The sequence below is a fragment of the Camponotus vicinus genome, unplaced genomic scaffold (genome assembly GCF_025532165.1).
Source record: "Camponotus vicinus isolate PSW18456_S1 unplaced genomic scaffold, iyCamVici1.0 SCAF_3, whole genome shotgun sequence".
Taxonomy (NCBI): domain Eukaryota; kingdom Metazoa; phylum Arthropoda; class Insecta; order Hymenoptera; family Formicidae; genus Camponotus; species Camponotus vicinus.
In genome coordinates, this window is record NW_028141967.1 from 246,400 (window position 1) to 267,166 (window position 20,767).

At 29.6% G+C, this 20,767-nt stretch overlaps 3 protein-coding genes across 8 annotated transcripts; 1 reads left to right on the forward strand and 2 right to left on the reverse strand.

The window, feature by feature from the left end:
- The first annotated feature begins 564 nt into the window (after nt 1-564).
- Nucleotides 565-5,474, forward strand: Polr3e (RNA polymerase III subunit E). Its single transcript, XM_083092724.1, has 8 exons — nt 565-717; nt 1,257-1,504; nt 1,769-1,962; nt 2,094-2,266; nt 2,589-2,775; nt 2,936-3,135; nt 3,520-3,683; nt 3,805-5,474. Exons 1-8 carry the CDS (start codon nt 676-678, stop codon nt 4,067-4,069), a joined length of 1,473 nt encoding a protein of 490 aa, XP_082948850.1. The 5' UTR covers nt 565-675; the 3' UTR covers nt 4,070-5,474.
- LOC145967780 (cytochrome P450 4c21-like) lies at nt 5,276-10,616 on the reverse strand. The gene is made up of 12 exons (XM_083092723.1): nt 10,362-10,616; nt 10,068-10,174; nt 9,763-9,856; nt 9,195-9,383; nt 8,391-8,460; nt 7,991-8,117; nt 7,827-7,887; nt 7,451-7,545; nt 7,310-7,378; nt 6,338-6,515; nt 5,754-5,933; nt 5,276-5,670 (listed from the first exon to the last, which is right to left on the reverse strand). The coding sequence occupies exons 1-12, from the start codon at nt 10,525-10,527 to the stop codon at nt 5,486-5,488; spliced, it is 1,521 nt and encodes a 506-aa protein (XP_082948849.1). The 5' UTR covers nt 10,528-10,616; the 3' UTR covers nt 5,276-5,485.
- Nucleotides 10,617-11,915: 1,299 nt separating this feature from the next.
- Nucleotides 11,916-20,641, reverse strand: LOC145967782 (acyl-CoA Delta-9 desaturase-like). Of its 6 annotated transcripts, XM_083092729.1 has the most exons (9): nt 20,524-20,641; nt 17,549-17,826; nt 16,612-16,879; nt 14,928-15,001; nt 14,346-14,513; nt 13,990-14,120; nt 13,274-13,479; nt 12,980-13,162; nt 11,916-12,877 (listed from the first exon to the last, which is right to left on the reverse strand). In XM_083092729.1, exons 4-9 carry the CDS (start codon nt 14,944-14,946, stop codon nt 12,622-12,624), a joined length of 963 nt encoding a protein of 320 aa, XP_082948855.1. In that variant the 5' UTR covers nt 14,947-15,001; nt 16,612-16,879; nt 17,549-17,826; nt 20,524-20,641; the 3' UTR covers nt 11,916-12,621. The 6 variants fall into 6 exon arrangements, with proteins under 6 accessions (XP_082948855.1, XP_082948851.1, XP_082948853.1 ...); XM_083092725.1 differs by lacking the exon at nt 16,612-16,879; XM_083092727.1 differs by lacking the exon at nt 16,612-16,879 and having other exon boundaries at nt 17,549-17,765; nt 20,524-20,618.
- Between the last annotated feature and the right edge of the window lie 126 nt (nt 20,642-20,767).

Here is a 20,767-nt window from a genome sequence, read left to right on the forward strand (position 1 = left end):
AACCAATTCTACTAGTGACACCTGGTTTGTAACGCACATCAATTTCGTTGATATGATCGAGTGTGTCGATAAAAAAATTAATTATCAATTTTATGATTTGTAACGAGTGAATTGATAGAAAGATGGTAAATTGTTATTTACATGGATATTCAAAAACTGAAGATCGTACTGAAACGTTTTACGTATGTAAATATATTTATGTTAATAAAAGATTTGCAAATTAAATACGTTCAAACGTTTAAAATTTACCGCTGCTTTTCGCTTCCGCTGACGTCATAAATACGTCACGAATACTTCGTAAAACCGAACCATTCCGGCTTCATTCATAATTCCCGATCTATTCCCGACAATAGGTAATTTAAGCCCTAAGCCTTAAGAAATTGACCAATCACAGTCGAGTATTCTCTTCATGCTTGACTGTGATTGGTCAATCTCTTAAGGCTTAGCGACGGAGTCGTAAGAAATTAACCAACCACAGTTGAATGTGAGAAGAATAATTGAATACGATTGGTTAGTTTCTTACGACTTCGTCAGTTAAAGCATGTGGACCAAGCATAACCCGTATTGGCACGTGTTCCCACATGCTTCTTCGTGGTATTCTTCATTCTTTATTCAATCGGACGGACGCTCTCAGCTCTCAGGTTTCTCTCCGATTGTCTCTGGTGAGAAGCAAAGATGAATACCACGAGGGTAGACAACGATCCTGTCGTCAAGGAGGTTAGTTTATTTAGCAAATATTTAATTTTTAATCTTTTTCTAAATTTCAGCTTTCGAATACTAACGTAATTTTGAAACCCAATTTCTAGGTTAAGTTTTTCTGCTTTTGCACGAATGGTTTGAGAAATTTGAATTTTTACAATTATTTCTTATTATATGATAACAAATTGTATGAAACGTGTATAAATATTTGTCTTTTAAAAAGCGCTTATACTTAACTATTTTTAAGAAGCGTTTATACTTTTCATATCTACCATACATATTTATTACGCGTATTTGATTCACTTTTTTTATTATTGTTTCGTTTTTTTCTGCTCTATTCTTTCGTTTATCATTTGCTACATTATATTGCTTATTTTGTTTATTTCTTTCAATCATCTTTATTTTGAATCTAATTGAGATTTTTTTATGTTAGGATGCTCTTTTATTTAAATTTTAAAATCTAATTGAGATTTTTTATGTTAGGATGCTCTTTGTGTAAAATACTGTGCACCATATTTTTTTTTACCTGTATAAGTAATAGAAACAATTATTTTTAGATACCTGTGTTTCTATCCAAGACTCTGGCAGATAAATTGTATATTGTTCAATATCCTGCATATGTCACGGATGGCTACGCTAATGCTACCATCTTGAAAACTTCCATCAAGCCTGAAAATAAAAAGATCCACGTGGAGTTTGCAATAGACACGTTAAACGAAAACTGTTACGATTGTAACACGGGGAAACAGTTGGCTCTCATTGCAGATGGCAAATCTAAAAAAGATGATGAAAAAGTATTTAATAGGTATTTAATAGGATATTTTTATATATTATTACAACAAAACTGTTTATATTTGTAATAATACTTTATCAATATAATTACAATTATCGTTCAATAAATTGCTTATAATATAAATTAATAAATTATAAGAAATATGTCTATACTATATATATATGAACATTATTATAATTATACTTGATTGATTAAAAGAATTACAGTTTGACACATCTCTAAATGAACTGTATTAATTTTAAAATTATATACTTTCTTTTTTTTTCTTTTTGGTAGTGAATTGATGGACAAGATTGTGATGACTTCGGAACGCACAATGTCAGACTGCTCAAATTTAGCAGTTGGAGTCTTTCAGGATGATGAGCTACATATCACGCCATTGAACGCGATGCTACATATGAAACTACAGTGTGATTACCTGGATGAAAGCGACAAGCGTAATAAGGATGGGACAAAAAGTACAATAGAAGGTAAACAAATATTTTTATGAATCTGTGCAATTTATCTAGACAATTTATGAATCTTTCGAATTTTTTTGGTACAAGAACAAGGAAATAAGAGAATGTAATATTAACTAATAAATTTATTTGTTAAAATACAGAGGGCGATGAAGAAGAGGATAATGCTATGCCGGTACAAGTGACATTTGCCAAACATCAGTCAGATAATGTGAAGAGAATGCAAGAGCAATCTTTCCAGCATTATTCTAAGAAGAGCCAGGAAGAGCCTTGGATACACACGAATTATGTGCCGTTTTATGATACGCAAACTGAAGTAAGTATTGACAATATGTTGAATAGTTATTATAAATTGTGGATATTTTGATAGCAAAAATGTTCAGTTCAATGACTTTCTATAATTTTATTCTCTCTCATCAGGTATATCATTTTATATCAAATTTGTTTTTGAGGCATAAAAATTTGTAACATACCTGAATGATTAAATATGGTTAATGATTAAATTGTGGAATTCTATGAATTAAATAACATCTAATGTTTATGTGCATTGATATATCATTACATCTACAAAGACATTTCTCCCTTATTAATTTGTAGAACTTTATTAAATAAATTGTTTACATCTAATTTTTTTGTAGTTGACACGAATGGAGATGTTCTGTTCATTAACAGAGGATGAATCTATAAATCTGAATTTACCAAAGAATTATCTGTCTCTATTGGTACCCAAGGAATGTAATTCACGAGAATATGATAATCAGGCAGACTTCCATAATATTGCAATCTTGCCGCTGTTGGACCAACTTAGAATAATCATGAAAAAAGGTAATTTTTTTATCAAGCTTGAAAAAAAGAGAATAAGTATAATTTCTTAAAAAAAAAAAAATATTTTTTGAGCATAATTATTAATTTTAGATTATTAAATGGATTTTTAAGTGATATGAGAACTTGATAGAATCAAAAGAGTCCGTTTTTTTTTTTGCAGTGAGAATTATAACCTTCTCAGCATTACGTGAGTTTGTATCGCCGGAACATGATACAACAACAATGCTGAAATATATGCAGCAAGTGGCTGTGCTGGTGCAGGGTAATTGGGTCGTAAACAGTGAACTAATCTATCCCAAGGATAGCCTTTCTGTACAGAGTAATATTTCCGAGCTCATGTGCAAAGCTCGCGATTATATCGTGAGTGTTTTATCTAAGAACAATAGATTGTTGCTTATAAAGTGCAATTTTATGTTTATGCAAGACATTTAAAAGAATCAAATGTCTCACATGAAATTATTACATGTCTCAAATGAAATTATTTACTTTTTACAATTATTTACTTTTTAGTCATTTAATTTTTGGAATTTCACACTGGAATTAAATAGATTTCCGAAATGACCTCTAATTTTAATTATTAAATTTGAACTCCTGACGAAACTTTTCATATTTTATCACAGCATCATTAATTGATAAGATTGAATTGTTTTCTCTTTAAACTTTTGTTCTCAAAAATGCTATATAAATGAATAGAAAAAATTCCAAGAAAAGAAAAGATTAATTTGATGTATGTATATCTTGCAGCTATTATTATTTACGGAGCATCAGTATCTTAAGCGCAACGCAGTCTTATCCTTCATCAAGCTGGCATCAGATGAAATTAATCAAATCTTCGAGGAGCTCGGGATATATGAACCAAAGAAGGGTTGGCGATTGAAACTACCACCTAATCGGAGCTTCTGCGATAGGTAGTTGCTACATTCTGTTGAGACATTAAAATATCTTAAATCTTTCTCAATATAGAGCGATAAGTATATTAGAGAGAGATATTAGATATTTTGATGCTCATCGTTTTTACTCGTATCGTAGATATTCGGAGATTGCCCAGCGACAGGAAATGTTTTGGGACGCGAAGCGAAAGCACGTGCGCGAAACGATGGAGGCGTACAATCAGCCACCGCAGCGTCAACGCCGCAAGTCGAATCGGGAATCGCTGGGTTCAGAAAATGAAGAAAGGAATGTTGGTCGTGGCCGCAAGTCACTTAGGGATTCGTCTCTGTCGGATAATGATGGCGAACCTACTAAACACAAAAAAAGCGGTCGTTCCAGAAAAGTATCGGAAACCACCACGTGACCAAAACCTATGCGTTGAGGCGATCGACGATCTCTTGCTGTGGCATTTACGAATCGTGAAATATTTCTACAAACCACGCCAAGACACTATGGAAAGACGATTTCCCCCAAGGCACAGCTTATATCTCAAGCTGATGGTATTGTGTGCGTCTAGTCTGTCATATTTATAAACATCGTAGTATATTATATTTATTAGCGCGACGTTTATAACGTGAAGTACATATAAATATACGGTGTATATCATGTTGTTATAATACAGCATGTCTAAATATGAAGATATTAAGACTTAATGCATGCACTGTATCTCTACACAACGCTTTCAATCGTGGGATATAAGTACATTTTGTAGATAGCGATTAATAATTATATATTTTGTTAATAAATAGCGATTGGAAAAAAACGATGGATGTCTTTTTATATTACTAGTAGGATTGTTATTATGATATTTCAACAAAAAACATATATACATTTTATTATGATAATGCTAATTAAGATACAAAACCAAAGCGAGCGTTCATCATTTCTTGATTTCTAGCTAAATTGAATTCGAATATCATAATAACAATCGTGTTAACAATATAAAAAAAATTAATCTCAGCATGCTATCTGTCAATAATATTTATAATTCTGCCTTTCAATTGTAAGATATAGACATGTTTTGTAGGTAGCGATTAATAATTATATATTGTTGACAGCTGAGAAAATGACTGATTTTTTTTATTATTTTTTTATTAGCACATTATTGTGAAATTAATTTAGGTATTTAATTTCGAATTTAATTTAGGTAAGAATCAAGAAATGATGAGCACTCTCTCTCACTTGGTTCGGTATATTAATTATATTCATGATAAACTGTGTATGATATATATTTTGTAGCTCTCTATTAACATCCCTGTTAATCGAAAATAAAATGGATCTATCTTGTATATGCTCTCTTAAAGAAGATTTGAAATAACAATGAAATGAAAAAGTAACGATAATATAATAATCGTCTGATCGCTATTTATGACTCTTGCAATTTACGCGAAATTAAAATATTTAAATGTACACTTTTATATTATTTATATGATTTTAGATAATTTTTAGCTAAAGTCTGAAAAGAGCGAGAAAATTCTGAAATTTTAAAAAAACTTTAATCTCATGTATCATTAAGAATTATATTACAGAAATCTTTTTGAGGCAATTAATATATATTTACTCGGACAGCTCAATATAATTTATCACTTTATTGGCACATATTTAATTGATATATTGAACATTAGATGTATAAAGAAGCGTTCTAATGTTCAATTTATCAATTAAATATATATATTAATACTGACATAACAAATATATGTGGAATATTAAATACACAAGAATATATTACTTATTTTATCTAATATATCTCCGCGTTAAATTAATTATATATTTTTAAATACTACATTCCTTCTGACGGAAAATTCCGCTTCTCAATTTTAACTTTGAGAGGTTTAATAGGAGATAATAGAACTTCGAATTTTAATTTTATCTTACTGATCTTGATACTTTCATCTACTTTGAACACGAATGTTCGTATTAAAGTTGCTAATATAACTTTTGTAGAAATCATCGCATACTTCATACCTGCAAGAGTTTTACATGTGCAATTACATGTATATAAAGTAAATTTTATAATTTAGGACATTTTACAATTTACTCATACATACCTATGCAATTTCTAGGCCCGTTACCAAAAGGCATATAATAACATAACTGAGAGTTTCCCAGTCTCTCTGGAAGAAACCTATCCGGATCAAATACTAATGGATTTGACCAATACTTTTTACTTCGGTGCACTTTTCCCAATGCTAAGATAACATCAGCACCTTTCGGTAAAATAATTTCTCCTAAAACATATATCTTTTTGTATATTTAAGCACTGTTAATAAATGTAATATTTCACATTAATTTATATTTAATTTTTTACAAGGCACAGATATATTTAGTGATAACATAAAATGATAACTTTTTATCTATAAAACTCGAGCACAATTTTTGTTAAATATTTTTTGTTTAATTGAAATTAAAATCTTTTATTTATTATATTTATTCTTTTGATTTGCTTATAATTTAAGATCAGAAAAAAAACAGAAAATATCGCTCTATTTATCGAAAATGTGTCAATTTTTATTTTTCCTATTTAATATTATAAGGAAAGCACGACTCAATAAATGCACATATGCATATATATTAAAGAAAACTCGCCTTTTAATAAATGCACATATGCATATACATATATTTACAAACGAACCCATTCTTAAATCTTCCGTCAGCCGTCGTGCGATTACAGGCACTACAGGGAATAATCGCAACGTTTCCTTAATAACACGATCCAAATAGTCCATATGTTGTAGATCCTCGTATTTAACTGGTACGGATCTAGGATTTGTCATGCCGTAAATCTCCAACAATTCCTTATATGTCTTTTCCTTTTATGGAAATAAATGCTCATAAATGTATGGAAATAAATGCTTATAAATATGCAGAATATATTACCAGAAACAAAAATTGAAGAGAAAAGGACATGTAATTATATCTCTACTTGTGACGAGGTAAAAAAATATTTTAAGCATAACTTTTTTTGAATAATATTTGGAAAGAGAAAACAAATTATGATATAGTGTAAGGAAACTTTTCTTTCCATTTTTCCATGCAAAAATATTTTGATTATATATTTACGAATCTATGTATTTAAAAAAATAAACGAAGAAAGAATTAAAAAAGTTTTCTCTACAATGTCTTGATTAAAGTAGATAAGATTCAAAATTTATTGTCAAATTTATACCGTCAACGATATCAATATCAAAATTATATAGAAAAATATTTAAAAATATTAATTTTACATACATGTAAATGTATGTGTTGTTTATATAAATTTAGCTTTGTAGTAATAAAGAAAATAATAGAGATAAAAGAAAAATAACAAAAATTGTATATATGTATATAATAATTATAAATATATACATATAACATATTAAAAATATTAATTGCCGTTGTATATAAACGATATAATAATAATAAAATATTGCCATGCAAACTATTTATTCAAGCAATCTCTTGAATAATAGAATTCATATCGGATCCTTTTTTGATATATATTATCACATTTAAAGTGTATCTTTTATATTTTAAAATTACATCAAGCAAGAAAAATACTTGATTTATAAAACGAGCAAACTACTATTAAGTAAACTATCCTTGAATGAATTAAACATATACATACTTGTATCTCTGGCAAGTTCGCTAATATGAAGGTCACAAAATTTACTGTAATAGCGGTCGTATCAGCAGACTAAAAATAAATAAAAATTTTATTCGCATTTATATGTGAATGTAATCGCACGTATAGAAATGTCTTATATACCGCTACTAGCATCGTAATCACGTTATCGTGAATATTCTCTTGCGTGAGTTTTTCCTTATGAGATGCTTTCCAAAGAATATCGTAAAATGCCTTGTCTATATTTAACAGAAGGAATATATAAAATAGCATATTAATTATTCCTTCAATTATAAAACAGAGAGCAGAAAAATTATATATACTTTTCGTTTCAAGAAAATTAATATTCGAAATAACTTTAAAAGATAGAAATTATCAGTGGAAAAAAAACATGTTGCTTTAACAGCGCGTTTTATAACTGCAGTTCTAGATAAAATTTATTTCGCTGTTAGTTGGCAAGTATTGATAAATAATATTGTAATCACAGAGATTAAAATATGCGAAAAAAAAACGAACTTACGAGTTATTTTACTCTTCGTTGTATCCGATTCATTTAATGCATATTGTCGTCGTTGTATCATCTGTAATAATAATATATAATAAATTATACGAAGAGCGATATATGTAAATAAAAATATTAACTAAATTAAATTAAAATATTGAAAGAATATATTTCTAGTATACCTCATTCACGACGGAAGATATAAAATTTAATCTCTTTTGTTGTTCACGTCCAAAATTAGTGAGGTTGAATATAACATTAGAATACAAGAATACATTCTTGAATCTGTAGCTCAAACTTTTTTTGCAACTGAAATATTTTTCTTTTCAAATGGAATTCATTATAAAATATAAAAATGTGTATTTGATATAATTGCAATCATTAAGTTTTTTGAATATCAATAATCGAAAAAAAGATCTTTTTCCTTTTCTTCGTTGTCTTCAAAATATTCTTTTTATAATAAGAATTTTTAATTTAAGATATTTTACAATTAAATAATTCCAGTTATAATAATTATCAAAAGTATATATTGTCAAAAAAATTTTTTCGTTAAATTTCAAAATAAAAGAAAACGATATTTACCTTATTATTACTTCACAACATTGACTGATTATATCTGATCGTGAATCCAATTTGATACCTAGTACAGTGTCTTTACAGCCCCGCATGAGAAAAAATCTTATTATTTGAAATATTAACTAATAACTGATTATATTAATTTTTCATGCGCTATATACTAGTTAAGTAAGTGTGATTTTTTGAACGAAAAAGAAGAAAAGTCTTGGCACTGAGAAAAAAGAACATTTGAACTACATATATAAGATACATACGTATAAAATATATATTCTGATACACGTATATATTAATTATATGTGACGTAATAGAATTATCTCTTAAATATACGTATACATTAATTATATGTGACATAATAGAATTATCTCTTGAATTATACTATCGTGCAAAGTACGCTTCAGAAACACATTATTTTCCGAGGCGAAAGAATAGATACCTTTATGCTATAAAAACGATAATTTAGATATATACATACAAACACAATTCATGACTTAAGATAAAAATTTTATTTATAAAACTTTATGTGTCACATATCTTAAAATATATGTGTATTCTGATATATTTTATATATATTATACATATGTGTAATATATATATATATATATATATATATATATATATATATATATATTAATTCTTCAAATTAGCAATATTTAATATTATTTAATCTTTAATCTTGTGTATATTATTAATGCATCTCTCTCTTTCTTTTTTGTTGTAAAAGTTTTGATTTTTTAACATTTTTGTAATGCCGAATATTTTCCATGAGTTTTTATAATTAAAAATTGGATCCAAAATTATATTTGGTCTTACCATATGCAATGGTCATAGTACACTGCGATAGAGATTCAAATAATTCAATCTCTTTTCCATTTAATCCAATTTTTTCTAGTTTATCTACAAATATTAAAGATTGTTCGACAAATATGCCGAAAAAGCCTCGTAACATATTTGTATTAAAGGTTGAGGCTGATATTTTTCGATTCCTAGCCCATATAGATGCTAAAATGAATATTATAAAAGAATTATAAAGAAGGAATAAATATATAAATACATATACTGTGTGATAAAATAATAAAATAATAAAATTAAAAGACATATTTATTAATAAAAGAATGTATCTGATTTTCCGTTTTAAGAAAGTTGCAGTTATGGATATATTTTATAAATATTTTATACATATTTATGTACTCGACTGTTTTCTCCAGAAATATACGTATAAAGGTATATACATAGTTATTAGAAATTAATTATAAATATACGTAAATTATAATTTTGAAAACTTATGTATGGGAATTATTTATATAACATTACGTAAATTAAATTAAATTATTACGCACGATTCTAGTTAAGAGAATTCGACTTTATAAATATAACTTACTAGGAGCCGTCAGCAATGATGTCCTGCCAAGTGTTGATTCAATAAGTTTATATAGTACGCCCTTATTCAAACAATGCCTGTTTTGTAAAATAACCTACAACGTCACTTACATGTTTAGTAATATCTCCATCGCGAAATGTTATTTTATATTATTTGAATATTATTAACGTATATTTCGGAAAATTACTTCAATTAAATCGGAAAGATAAATTATGATAGTTGTAAAATTATACAGAATTATAATCTATAAAATAGGTATTTTTCAAAAGTAATTATACATATATACGTAAGTGTTGTTCCTTTACCTTTATTTGATCCGGCTCGTATATTCCAATAAATAATTTGTTGCCTATCCAAACTTGAAACGGAGACGAGTAATTTCTCACAAGCTTAAATAGAGAAACCAAAATTTCTAAAAAAATCAATTTTTTACAACTTAGAAGATTATATCTCCACACGACGTGATTCGCTTACATCTCACTAAATTGAATGCAACGTTATTTAATTAATTTTTTCTCCATAGTTTTGAGATTTCTAAAATGCCTTTCGTTTTTCTCATTTTTTTTCTATAAATTAAATGTATCATTGTCTTTGATTACCGTCAGGATTCTTCTGTAGGAAATAGAAGGCGCTTCCAACAAGGGGCAATGCCTTTGGACCAGGTAGAGTGTTTACCATTTTAATGGAAACCAACCGGCGAAAATTATAGGCGAAGTAACTTATGGCCCATACCAAAGACATTAACAAAACACTTACGAACACCATTGTACTTGATAAGAGCGAAATATCAATACGTTATTTTATATTAATGTTACTAACTCGTATGCAGACACCGTTAATTCACATTGCCGCTTTTATCATGTTTTCCCCACCTTACGAATAATGCTTGCGCAATATATAATAGAACAACGGCAGTATCGAGACATTACATCGTTACGGCATATTACGGAATGTTCGGAAAAGATTACATCTTTATCACATTTTTATTTTATATTTTTTAATAACCTCTTTTTTTGATCAGACATTACACTTGAAAGTTTGCTATTAACGAGAATGCATTTGCGACGAATGAGGCGGAAGATTATTCAATATATAATGAATTATATTATCTTCCGCACACATTATTTTATAAATAATTAGTATTTTATCCCGTTCCATACAGATTTTTGATGATTTTCGTTTACAGTCCATGCGTCCGGTATATTATCTAGATTAATAATTTTATTTGTGATTAATGTTTTATACATACAGGATGTCAGGGCAATCTCTTCCCAATAAAAAGGCTCTTGTAACTTACCTCGAGAGCTTTTCAAAACACTAATAAAGTATTTGTTTATCGAGTTATGAGACTTGAAATAATTTCTTAATTTTTACATAAACCTTAAAATATCTAGTAAAATATTTATTTTTAGATGGAAAATTCACAACGTTTCGACCATGGGTTTTGGTCCTTATCAAGTGAAATTATCTTAGGTCTTTCTCTTTGTGTTGGATCGAGAGGTCGACATGACTTGACACAGTGATTTCTTTATTTCTCACCACGTATTAGTTACCTAAGATAATTTCACTTGATAAGGACCAAAACCCATGGTCGAAACGTTGTGAATTTTCCATCAATAAATATTGCCGGTGTCGATTAAATTACTTTCATTTATTTTATCTACTGGCGACGTTCAAGAATTTATCATTATTTATTTTTAGATTATCTCACCTTAATACTTTTATATACAAAATAATGAGAGGAATCAATTGGTGTAAAGAAAACACATAATTGTTTCGAAAAAAAATATGTAATTATTAATTGCAAGAGCTGTTTTTTGGGAAGAGATTGCCCTGACACCCTGTATATATATATATATATATATATATATATATATATATATATATATATATATACAGGGTGTTGAAAAAAAGGGTCACATATTTTAATAGCAGGTAGTATTGATCAAAACAAGAAGAAAAGGTCTAATTAACATGGGTCCTAAGACTAATATCTTCAAAGATACAAGCTATTTGTTATTTGAGCTCTTTGTCATTTTCTTATTAGTCGTGTCATCTTTAGAATGTAATGAACAAAGGAGTAGGGGAGAGTGGAGTACAATGGGGATATCTTTTTTCTAGGTGCCTTAAAAAATAAAAAATAAACAAAGAGAGATAAAGAAACAATTTTTATTTTAATATGAAATGTAATCATTTATCTTCCATAAAAAAACTGAAGTAAAGAAACTGAATGTATGATAACAAAATAAAAACTCTTTTTTCACAAAAAACAAAAAATTTTAATGCTGACTCAGCATTAGAGGAGGTGCTCTATGTGATTGCCATTCACTCTCACGCATCTTTCAGCCCTACGTCTTAGAGAATCACGCACTCTTTCAAATCACGCACTCTAACTTCATTTCTCTCTCCTGATATTTACGTTTGGTTCGCAATAGATACCACAAGTCAGACGACATTGCGTAGGCCTTAACGAATGTGAGCAACCCTAGTAAACAAAAGAGTGACACGACTAATAAGAAAATGACAAAGAGCTCAAATAACAAAATAGCTTGTATCTTTGAAGATATTAGTCTTAGGACCCATGTTAATTAGACCTTTTCTTCTTGTTTTGATCAATACTACCTGCTATCAAAATATGTGACCCTTTTTTTTCAACACCCTGTATATATATTTTTTTTTACGAATATATACTAAATGAATCTACATTACTAAATCTATTAAAATCACGTATACATATTTACACGCACATTGCAATTAATAAGTTATAACAGGTCAGACTTCCTTACAATACATTATTTCGAGATTTCACTGCATCGAAAATCGATTGATAAAATTATTACACAAATATAACTATAATTATTACAATAATTTGGAACGAATTTGGAACGTTCCATCGTTTCGAAGAATACGTTTCTTTATCATGTCAACGTTTGCGGTTTTCAAATCATAAGCCAAACCTAGATAAGCGAAAAAATCGATGAAGACTGTAGCGAAATCGAACAAATATCTTAGTTCGGCGGTTTTGTAGTCCCAAGGAAAAATATGATGATAATTATGCCAGCCCTCGCCAAATGTTATGGCAGAAACCCCGACATTATTGACGGGCGATATTGATCTGCATAATAATAAAAATAATGTAAATTTGTTATCGACAACATAGATTGTCGTAAACAATTTCATTCACATGTTCTAGAAATACAACAATACAAATGCATACTTATCATATGGTTTTGTTCCCCATTTGTGAGCCACGGAATTCACCGAAAAGGTCCCATTGAGACTTGAGCAGAGCGCGCAGATGATAAGATGCCACGCGCACGACGCAGTCTCGTTCCACGCCAAGCAAGGTATCAAGGTTGGCAGAATAAAGCAGCAGAGAATCGCCAAATATGCATACCACCTGAATAAAGAGAAGAATATATATATGTAATAAACAATATTAGTAACATCAACAGATAACGATAGCTTGTAACTAGCTCTCATTTTCGCAAAAAAATTTCGCTCGACATACTTCCTCTGAAAGACGACGAAGGGATCTTGTTCGAGATCGCTGCAATCTATCATAGCACCTTTGTTAACGACTTCCGGATGTTTACGAATTAATACCCAGCCAACGTGCGAGAAAAAGAGTCCTCTGCGCGCATTGTACGGATCTGCATCGGTATCCGTAAATTTGTGATGCACTCTGTGATCTCTGACCCACGCGTAAATAGGACCCTGAAATATAAGTGTATGAAAAAAAAAATTCATATTTAGTTTTGATATTTTATTTTTTAATATTTTTCTAGGAAAATTATTTATTGAGATTTTATGTTTTTAGAAAAATGATTTTGTGAGGGAAAATTATTGTAAATTATTTTTAAGGACTTTTTATTAAACATTTTGTTCCATACAATATTTTTTATGTACTTGGCGAATTTCTTTTACCTTTGTAAGGTTTTTTTTAGAGGGATATAAAAGTGTATGAAAAAAAAATAAATATGTTGTGCCTCGAAATGGGACACAAACTTCGAGATCGAATCATTTCATATTTTGCTTTCACATTACTTTTCTAGCAAATTCCTTAATATCCCTACACGACGTGAGAGCTAAGAGTTTCTTGATTTTCTAACTGAATTTCACGCAATTTACGAATATTCTAAACTTGTACACCCTCTGTGTAGCCTTTCTATACACAAATGACTGTGACGAGAGAAAAAAAGATAAAGAAAAAAAATTAACGCTTACTTGAAAAGCAATGGTCTGAAAGATTGTCAGAATTAATCTCATCGGCCATTTTGCTTTGTAAGATCGATGGGACCATAATCTATGAGAACCGGCAACGGTGCCTAGTATCGCAACGATATAAAAACCGCAGGCTGAAATTTGAAAAAATAATGATATAACACGATTCAAACAGTCGATAAAATTTTAGTAATTCATGAAAAGTTATATTATTCGTGAAAATTTACTTATGTTATGCGCAATTTGTTTAATGTAGTCAATAATTAATTTAGTGTACGATTCTCTTGGATATTAAAATTACACTAGGACTCTTTAAGAAACGAAGTCAATAAAATTAAAATAGATAAAAAAATACTTACACCAAATGATTGTCCAAAGTTTAGCGTGGAAGAAACCTAGATACAGTCCGTAGATGCTGGCAAGATGAAAGTACGTTAAAATGAAGATTCTACCCCAAACAAGCTTCCATTTGTAATCGCCTTTATGTTTTTTCGAGTTTTCTGTTAGTACCTCGTTTTTAGAGCCTTCTGTATAAATTTCATCATAGACAAGATAATCATATCGCCAAATAAATTTGATATCATGCTAAAGAATCTATAAGATATATTTTTAAGACACGCTAACTCGTGGATAATTCTTGATTAATGTCTTTTTATGAAAATTATGCCGATTAAATTCAGAAAAGTAACGATAAAAGCAAATTGTTAGATTTGTAATTTACTACCAAAAAATATAAAATTATTTTTGGCGCGTTTACTTATCAGCAAAATTTGTTACCGAAAGAAAATAACTGTTACGAAATCACAAATAACGCATTATTTTTAAATTTTGTGTAATTAACAAGTATTAATACTTAATAAAATATATAAAAACGATATGAAATCAGAAAGGAATCTGCAGATTATTAATAACTAATATACTAAATAAATTAAACAAATTACCTTTAAAATAATTGCTCATTATAGCTGTAATTGTCCAGTTTCTCAATGTGATTCACTTGATGACGCACTAAAAACTATTTGAATTCGAATTTTAATTACGTGTCATTATCATGAGTTGATCGATCAATAAAATTATATCTAAGGTAAAATAGCACAGTATTACAACCAACAAACCACAATCGCGACTGTGATCTTATTTGTACTTGTATTTACATAAATACCCAATAAACACATGATGGAATATTAAACATTTATTAAACGTAAAGTTAGTATAAATGTGGTATAAGTATATCAGATAAACGTTTTAATTTTTATGGTTTTTATACAATCGTATAATATACGATAAGGATATCCGTTTTAACGTAATGATTACGTTTGCATAAAACAAAACGGATTTTATGCATTGAAAAATATTACATAAGAATACGAAAAGAAACGTTTAATTTCTAGAATGTATCTGCGTCTATTTTATTTCTTAAAATCATATATTTATGTAATCGAAAAAACGTTTATTGAAAACGTATATAATTTATGAGAAAAATCTCATTTATAAATGTTTACAAAATTCTATTCTATAAATCAGTGCTGGGATTTGCTTGCAACTTTCGGCCAGATTTATTAGCTTACGCCTACTGTTCCCCTCTTACCGCTCGCGCCGCTCGTAAGTAAGGAGCGCTCAGGAACGTGCGCGTCACAAATGTAATGTGGCAATCTATCTAAGTTCTCTTTATTGATTATTAATAATAAAAATAATTATTATATTATTAATTACGTATATGTTCTGTAACAATTTAAAATATTTGTGTTTTGAGACGTAATTACAATAAAGAGAACTTAGATAGATAGATTGCCACATTACATTTGTGACGCGCACGTTCCTGAGCGCTCCTTACTTACGAGCGGCGCGAGCGGTAAAAGGGGAACAGTAGGCGTAAGCTAATAAATCTGGCCGAAAGTTGCAAGCAAATCCCAGCACTGCTATAAATGATATAATCTAAGCATGGGCGCCGGGAGGGGGGTGCAAGGCGGTTCACTTGCATCCCCCTGGCCCTGGTCTATGAAATAAGTGGGGAAGAGACAGAGAAAAAATTCAGTAAAAAAATCATGTAATATAGAATAATATCGATTATAATTTTTTCAATTGAACAAAAATGCAATTGTTAAATATTAATTAACATTTGTAATAAGCCTTTGGGAAATAACTCAGCATCGGCTGTACGACGCGATCTTTTGATATGACTCGAAATAACAAATGAATAAAACAAAAGAACAGCGCGGATGCGTTTAGCATTTTGACAACCGTAAATAGTAATCCCCACCGTTTAATACTTATGGCGCGTATAAGTGTTAAGTTTCCTTTAATACATTTTTTAGTCTTTGATTAATTTTAAGAAGATTTTTACAGAATATAAATTTAAGATTTAGTTACAAAGATATATACCATCAAGGACAGGCAAATTACGAAGAATCAAGACCATCAAGCATTTCCGTGCAGAGGAAAGATCGATTCTGAAGGATATGCTCGCGCGAATGGCGGGGTATCCATATTTTGATCTGCCTCGCTTTTACTCGTACGCAGCCTCAGCGAATCGTAAAAGATATTTTTGCGCGGTATTTTAATTAAGTTACTCCTCGACTGTAGGAAAGAAGAGAGAAAAATGGAAATTTGAACGGCGAGTTGTACCTTCTCTTCGACGGCAATATTGTTTCTAGAAGCTGAACCGGATAAATCGAGAGGGAGACCCCCGTGAACGCCGTTAAAGTCTCAACTTTGTAGGATTAACTTGGTCACACACGCATGGTGGAACAAGAATTGACACGTGCCTCGCAAGCAGTCACTCGGGCAAAAACCGGTCGGGCGAAATTATTTGCTTACGAGATAAGGAAGTCGAGCATTTATGTCTCCATAGTTGCAATAGTTAATCCTATCGCATTCCTTAATTCCATCCATTCTTAAAATATCCATGTTGAAATATCCAATTCTAAGTTAAACTTAATTCGCATTGAAAGATGGTAAAGTTAAAAATATATGGGAAGTTAGAAATTTACCTTAGATAAAATAAAATATGTATAGAAATAATAAAATTTTATATATAAAATTGTCTATTAATAAATCTAATAATAATTGTCGCAATAAATTTGATAAAAACATAAAGATAATAATAAATATAAATATAAAATATAAATTTTACTCATGAATAGATTGTTAGAAAAAATATATTTATATAAATAAAATATATATTTATAAAAATTGTGAAATTCATTTTCATATTTATAGCAATTTTTCAATACTAACATCACTTTTGATTATTTCAGAGGGAGATAAGCAAAAGCAGCATCTAAAGACATTATAATAAACTAAAAAAAAATTAATATCGAATATATGAGAATAATACACACAAAAGAAATTGACTGTAAAATTATTAATGAAAAATCAAATGAATAAAATCCAAGTTTCTTTACTCAAAATAAATAGCTGATAAAACGGATAATGCACAATACGATAATGCAGAAGTAGTTTGGTCCTTCGAGAAGCATTTCACTAGCACACGCAGACTTCTAATATAACTAGACTGCTAACTCCCCATATTATTAAATATGGGGATTAAAGGCCCACTTACCTGTCAATGCGACAGCAAAGATAGCGGGATAGAACGAACGTCAAAACACCGTGAGAGACCAACAATACGCGCGTGCTTCATCTTGGCCGACATGTCACTCTCTTATATAGCATATCTTGTTGAAAGTTGCCTCCACCAGATCAAGCGAATTCGGTTCTCTTCCAAGTAGTGGGATAGATTCCTGCACAGTCGCTTCTACTGCCTCCGCAAGATGCACCTGTTTAAAGATTCTCGGCGAGGATCGTAAAATTGATGTTACGAGGATTAAATGTATTTTACTGAAATTTGAAAAGATGAATTAATACTCGAGAGAACACGATTTTACATTAAAAAAATTAATCAATTTTAATACATTAAATCACATTATTGAATCTCTTAAATTATAGAAATCAAATTTACCAAATTAAACTATAAAATCATGTTGATACTGGAGGTTTAAAAATAATTGAGTAAAATTTACTGAGATAATTAAGAAAGATAAAAAACTGTTTTTGATTGCAATTAATTGAAAAATTTTATGTCATTAAGATGACCATTATTTCTCGAACGAATTGCACCGATGAAAATGAGATATCTCGCGATTAAGATCGGCCTTTTATGTTGAAAATTAAAAAATGAAACGAGAAAAGCAGAAAACAACGGAGATATAAATTCGTGAAACTTGCGGAAGATTTTACGGCGCGATTCCGAGGAAAGCAGGCCGGGATTTCTGAGGAAGCAGGATACATCTTGCGGTACATGTAGGATCAAGATTGCGTGTCGCGATTGAAATGCAAAATGCGAGAAATAAAATGGGCGATGGGCGATGGGCTGTATAATGAACCCGATTCCCAGATTACGCCTCTTTTCGCGCCGTTTCCCTTCTCTCCCTCACACTTTTCATTATTGAACGATCTCGGTTGTAGATAAATAGATAAGAGAGTTTATTTTATCCTGGAGTACACGCTTCGATATAATGACCGAAAGCGCACGATACAATAACGCAATTATGGTATACGCTCTGATCTGAGATATCTAAGAGATCTTCTTAGGATCCCTTTGAATACTAAGTAAATAAATTTTCAAATGTTGGGGAAAAAGTAAATACGAGAAGAAATATATATGAGAGACATGTTGAAGTGATATAATTTTTTCATTAAAAAATTACAACGCTCGGTTTTTACACACACACACATTTTTCGAATGCTTATTTTAATAATTATTTTCTGAACTATTTCAATAAAGATAAGAAAACATTACAACCATATGAAAGAAATAAAGTATAAATAGCTTACTTTACGTAATCAGTTATGTATTATTTATTATGTACATATTACGTATATACTATTTGTAGAATTTAATTTTGTAAAGCATGTATCGATACTTTACTCCGCCTATTGCAGTGACAAATTATTTTTATGAGGTATAAGATAATAATTGCTATATAAAATGAGCAATCATAAACATTTTTATGAAAATTTTTTTATATATTCTGTTATCAATTTTCATGTATGTAGAATTGATCGCGTTATTTTACATGACGTCAGCCTAGCTCTCAAGTGGAGAATATCTTTGAAAATGTAAAATAGGAAGACAAGTTTATACGAAGTAAAAGCCGCATTCGAGACGTAAATTCCAACGGAGAATTGTAAATTAAGTGGATATCGAGTTATTCGAGAATAATAAACGAGGACAATCACTTTCCGATGTAGGAATATTGTGTAACGACGTAATTAGCTGGATTAAATACACCCTCGTTCTGCGAGAAAAATAAAAAGGTCAGAGAAGGGAGATACACGATGCTAATCATTGATCTACCGCGAAAGGATTCAATTCATGATTCGAAAAATGTGTCATTGATACTTGACAGTTTTCGTGTTCTAAAAATTATTCGCTGCATGACGAGAGAGAACATTATTAGACACTTTTCTTGTACGTACAACTTTTTAATTTCTAAAATTAAAAATGTTTTAATTCAAATTTCGTGTGAAATTTAAGTGACTTAAAATTAGGAATAGAAGAGTCGGAATGTGTGAATGTAAAGGAAAATTAAAAAAACGGACGGACACGAACAGCGTATTACAGAGAGGTTTATAATTAATTCTGGAAAATGACTTTTCGAAACATAACTTAATTATATATGGATGGATTCGTAAAAAAATAACCTTTCACATGGTAATAAAGAAATTTCAAAATTAAAAAAAGATATTTATTGGTGGGGGTATTTTGAAAATTTAAAAAAAAAAAATTCTTTTTTGTAATTATTGTAAAGTACTCCTGAAGCCACTTAACTTTTAATGTGAAAATTTTTTTCTATCTTATAGTTTCTGAAATATTCATCTTGAAAGGAAAAAACCGATTTTTTTCAAAGGGGTGTTTTACCCCCTAAACACGCGTATGGGCACGTATAAAAAAATACGTGTCCCTTATTTTTGTCTAGAAAACAACATATTAAAAGCTCATCAAAATCGGAGGGGGACACTTCCGTGCCTTTCCTTGTAAGTCTATATAACGTTAATAAATTGTTGCACGAATAATATATACACACCTGATTTTACAACTAAAATATTATACGACTAATAAACATTTTATTATTATATATATTTAACTCAAAATATGGTCAAATATACATATATATTAATCTAGTTTCACAATTTGTAAAGTGAATATTTCCTATATGTTATTATTATCTATATTATTAAATAAATACTTTATTTATATTATTAAATTTTTCAACTGTTCATTATAATAGATGATAAAAGCCGATTTCCCTTTCCGAATTTTTTGCCAAACTTGCATTTTGATCTTATTCTACGAGTAAAGCATGCCGATGGATGCAGCTGACGATGGACAGTAGGCAACCCGATTTAATGATGCGTATGCTGCAGAAAATCCCGCACATTTATGCACAAATCATGGCATTGAAATAGAAAAGAGAATGAATAGAAAAGGCTAAGAATGAACGTATTGAGAATTGACAATTACTTGAGACTTACACTATCTTCAATTGTAGCATTAAATCGTTATATTAAGATTATCAAAGACTGTTATGATTTCCAAATGAGCACATTTGAAATGTTAAAAAAGAAAACGGCAAATATGGAATCGAATGCGAAGTATATATACGATATTCGACTTACAAAAATCAATTTTTCCATTGTTTTCTCATTATCTTGTTAAAAATAAATTTTATTAACATATAAAAACTTTCTATTATGAATTTCTTCTTGGAAAAAATGA

What these genes read in the sequence shown, in the direction of transcription:
- Polr3e (XM_083092724.1), top strand. Translation starts at nt 676, where the DNA reads ATGAATACCACGAGGGTAGACAACGATCCTGTCGTCAAGGAG. An exon ending in ACGATCCTGTCGTCAAGGAG is followed by an intron (nt 718 to 1,256) that starts GTTAGTTTATTT and finishes AATTATTTTTAG; the next exon opens with ATACCTGTGTTTCTATCCAA. An exon ending in GCAAAGCTCGCGATTATATC is followed by an intron (nt 3,136 to 3,519) that starts GTGAGTGTTTTA and finishes TATATCTTGCAG; the next exon opens with CTATTATTATTTACGGAGCA.
- LOC145967780 (XM_083092723.1), bottom strand. Translation starts at nt 10,527, where the DNA reads ATGGTGTTCGTAAGTGTTTTGTTAATGTCTTTGGTATGGGCCATAAGT. An exon ending in CCTACAGAAGAATCCTGACG is followed by an intron (nt 10,175 to 10,361) that starts GTAATCAAAGAC and finishes TGATTTTTTTAG; the next exon opens with AAATTTTGGTTTCTCTATTT. An exon ending in TGTTGTGAAGTAATAATAAG is followed by an intron (nt 8,118 to 8,390) that starts GTAAATATCGTT and finishes AAAATATTTCAG; the next exon opens with TTGCAAAAAAAGTTTGAGCT.
- LOC145967782 (XM_083092725.1), bottom strand. An exon ending in ACTTTGGACAATCATTTGGT is followed by an intron (nt 14,121 to 14,345) that starts GTAAGTATTTTT and finishes TTCAAATTTCAG; the next exon opens with CCTGCGGTTTTTATATCGTT. An exon ending in GGAACAAAACCATATGATAA is followed by an intron (nt 12,878 to 12,979) that starts GTATGCATTTGT and finishes ATTATTATGCAG; the next exon opens with ATCAATATCGCCCGTCAATA.